At 42.0% G+C, this 1408-nt stretch overlaps 1 protein-coding gene across 1 annotated transcript in view; it reads right to left on the bottom strand.

Annotated features, from left to right (window-relative positions):
* The window catches only part of VPS13D (vacuolar protein sorting 13 homolog D), a 275140-nt gene that overhangs the window by 243268 nt on the left and 30464 nt on the right, over window positions 1-1408 (bottom strand). The window contains 2 exon segments of the mRNA XM_023515148.1: window positions 450-550; window positions 986-1156. Of these exon segments, the coding sequence (XP_023370916.1) occupies window positions 450-550; window positions 986-1156 (272 nt within the window).

Raw genomic sequence — 1408 nt, 5'->3', positions numbered from 1 at the left:
TCTCCAAAAAAAAAAAAGAAGGTGGCGCCTGTGGCTCAGTGGGTAGGGCACCGGCCCCATATACCAAAGGTGGCACGTTCAAACCTGACCCCAGCCAAACTGCAACAAAAAAATAGCCAGAAATTGTGGCAGGCGCCTATAGTCCCAGCTACTTGGGAGGCTGAGGTGAGAGAATCGCCTAAGCCCAGGAGTTGGAGGTTGCTGTGAGCTGTGATGCCACATCACTCTACCGAGGGCCATAAAATGAGACTCTGTCTCTACAAAAAAAAAAAAAGAAGAAGAATAGCAGCAATAATGAATAACAGGAATGGCTTTTCAGGGGCCAGAAAAAACAATGGTACATTTATCTCCAATGACGGATGAAGGACAGTGAGGCACACTTCTGATCTATGTCCTAAGAAGAACACGCCGTAAGAGGCACATCACGCACAACACTCAGAAGTCCTTACTTCTTGGATACCGCCACTTTGGGTTTCCACCTTCGGAACTTCACCTGCCTCTCCTTTCGTTCCAGCTCCTTGAGGAATTCCATGATTTGCCGGTATTGCAGCTTTTTATTAGAAGTTAAGAGATACTAGTTTAGGACACATCGTTCTTTTATTCATTAAGACCAATATCTAACAAGAACAGTTCGTATTAGTCAATCCACTGAGTTGAAACCCAGTGAGAACTGCAGGATCAAAATATCAGTAACAGACAGCATTTCTTTCTCTCAACACCAAAAAAAGTATTTAATTTATTCTATCTCTTACATATTTGTTCAGCTCTTAAAAATGCAAATCAAAATTAACCTGAGTTTGATCCCATTGAACTGTATAACAGATGGTGTGTTTTACCCCTAATACTTTTCTCCAAAGGGAAGTGGTCTCACATGTGCTTTCTTTCCTACTGAGGACACATGTCAAATATCAAGATTTCTATCAACATTCTTTTTTCATCCCAATCTGACACTGATAATATAAGTCCCTGGGAAGAAAGAGTGTACCTGAGAGAGCTTCAAGGGAATGGTTTCCAGCTGAATATCACATTCAATACGAGGGCTGTGCCGAGACCGCAGAGGTTCCTTGGAGCAGTTTCTCTTCAAAAGAGCAGATGCACACACAGGCTCCAGGACGTAGTGATGACTGCGACTCTCCATGCTCCTAGCCATGGCCTCCTGCAGGTCACAGGAACACATGCTCTGCTCAGTCTGGCTTTCCTTCTGGTAGTAACTCTTTTATAATGTTGGGGTTTTATGACAAATGGTCAACCTAAGCCATAGGCTATGCTGTAACAGCAAATGTTTCTGGGGTCAAGTTAATGCTGGTACGTTATCTATCCTTTAGTACATTACATCAGAATACAAAAACACCACAAAACTTGATTCCAAAGATCTCAAGTATTTTTAAATTTTTACTTAAAATTTCTT

The sequence above is a fragment of the Otolemur garnettii genome, unplaced genomic scaffold (assembly GCF_000181295.1).
Source record: "Otolemur garnettii isolate 467f Iridium unplaced genomic scaffold, OtoGar3 scaffold00067, whole genome shotgun sequence".
Taxonomy (NCBI): domain Eukaryota; kingdom Metazoa; phylum Chordata; class Mammalia; order Primates; family Galagidae; genus Otolemur; species Otolemur garnettii.
Note: the sequence above shows the minus strand (reverse complement) of the source record. Positions and strands in the feature narration are given on the sequence as shown.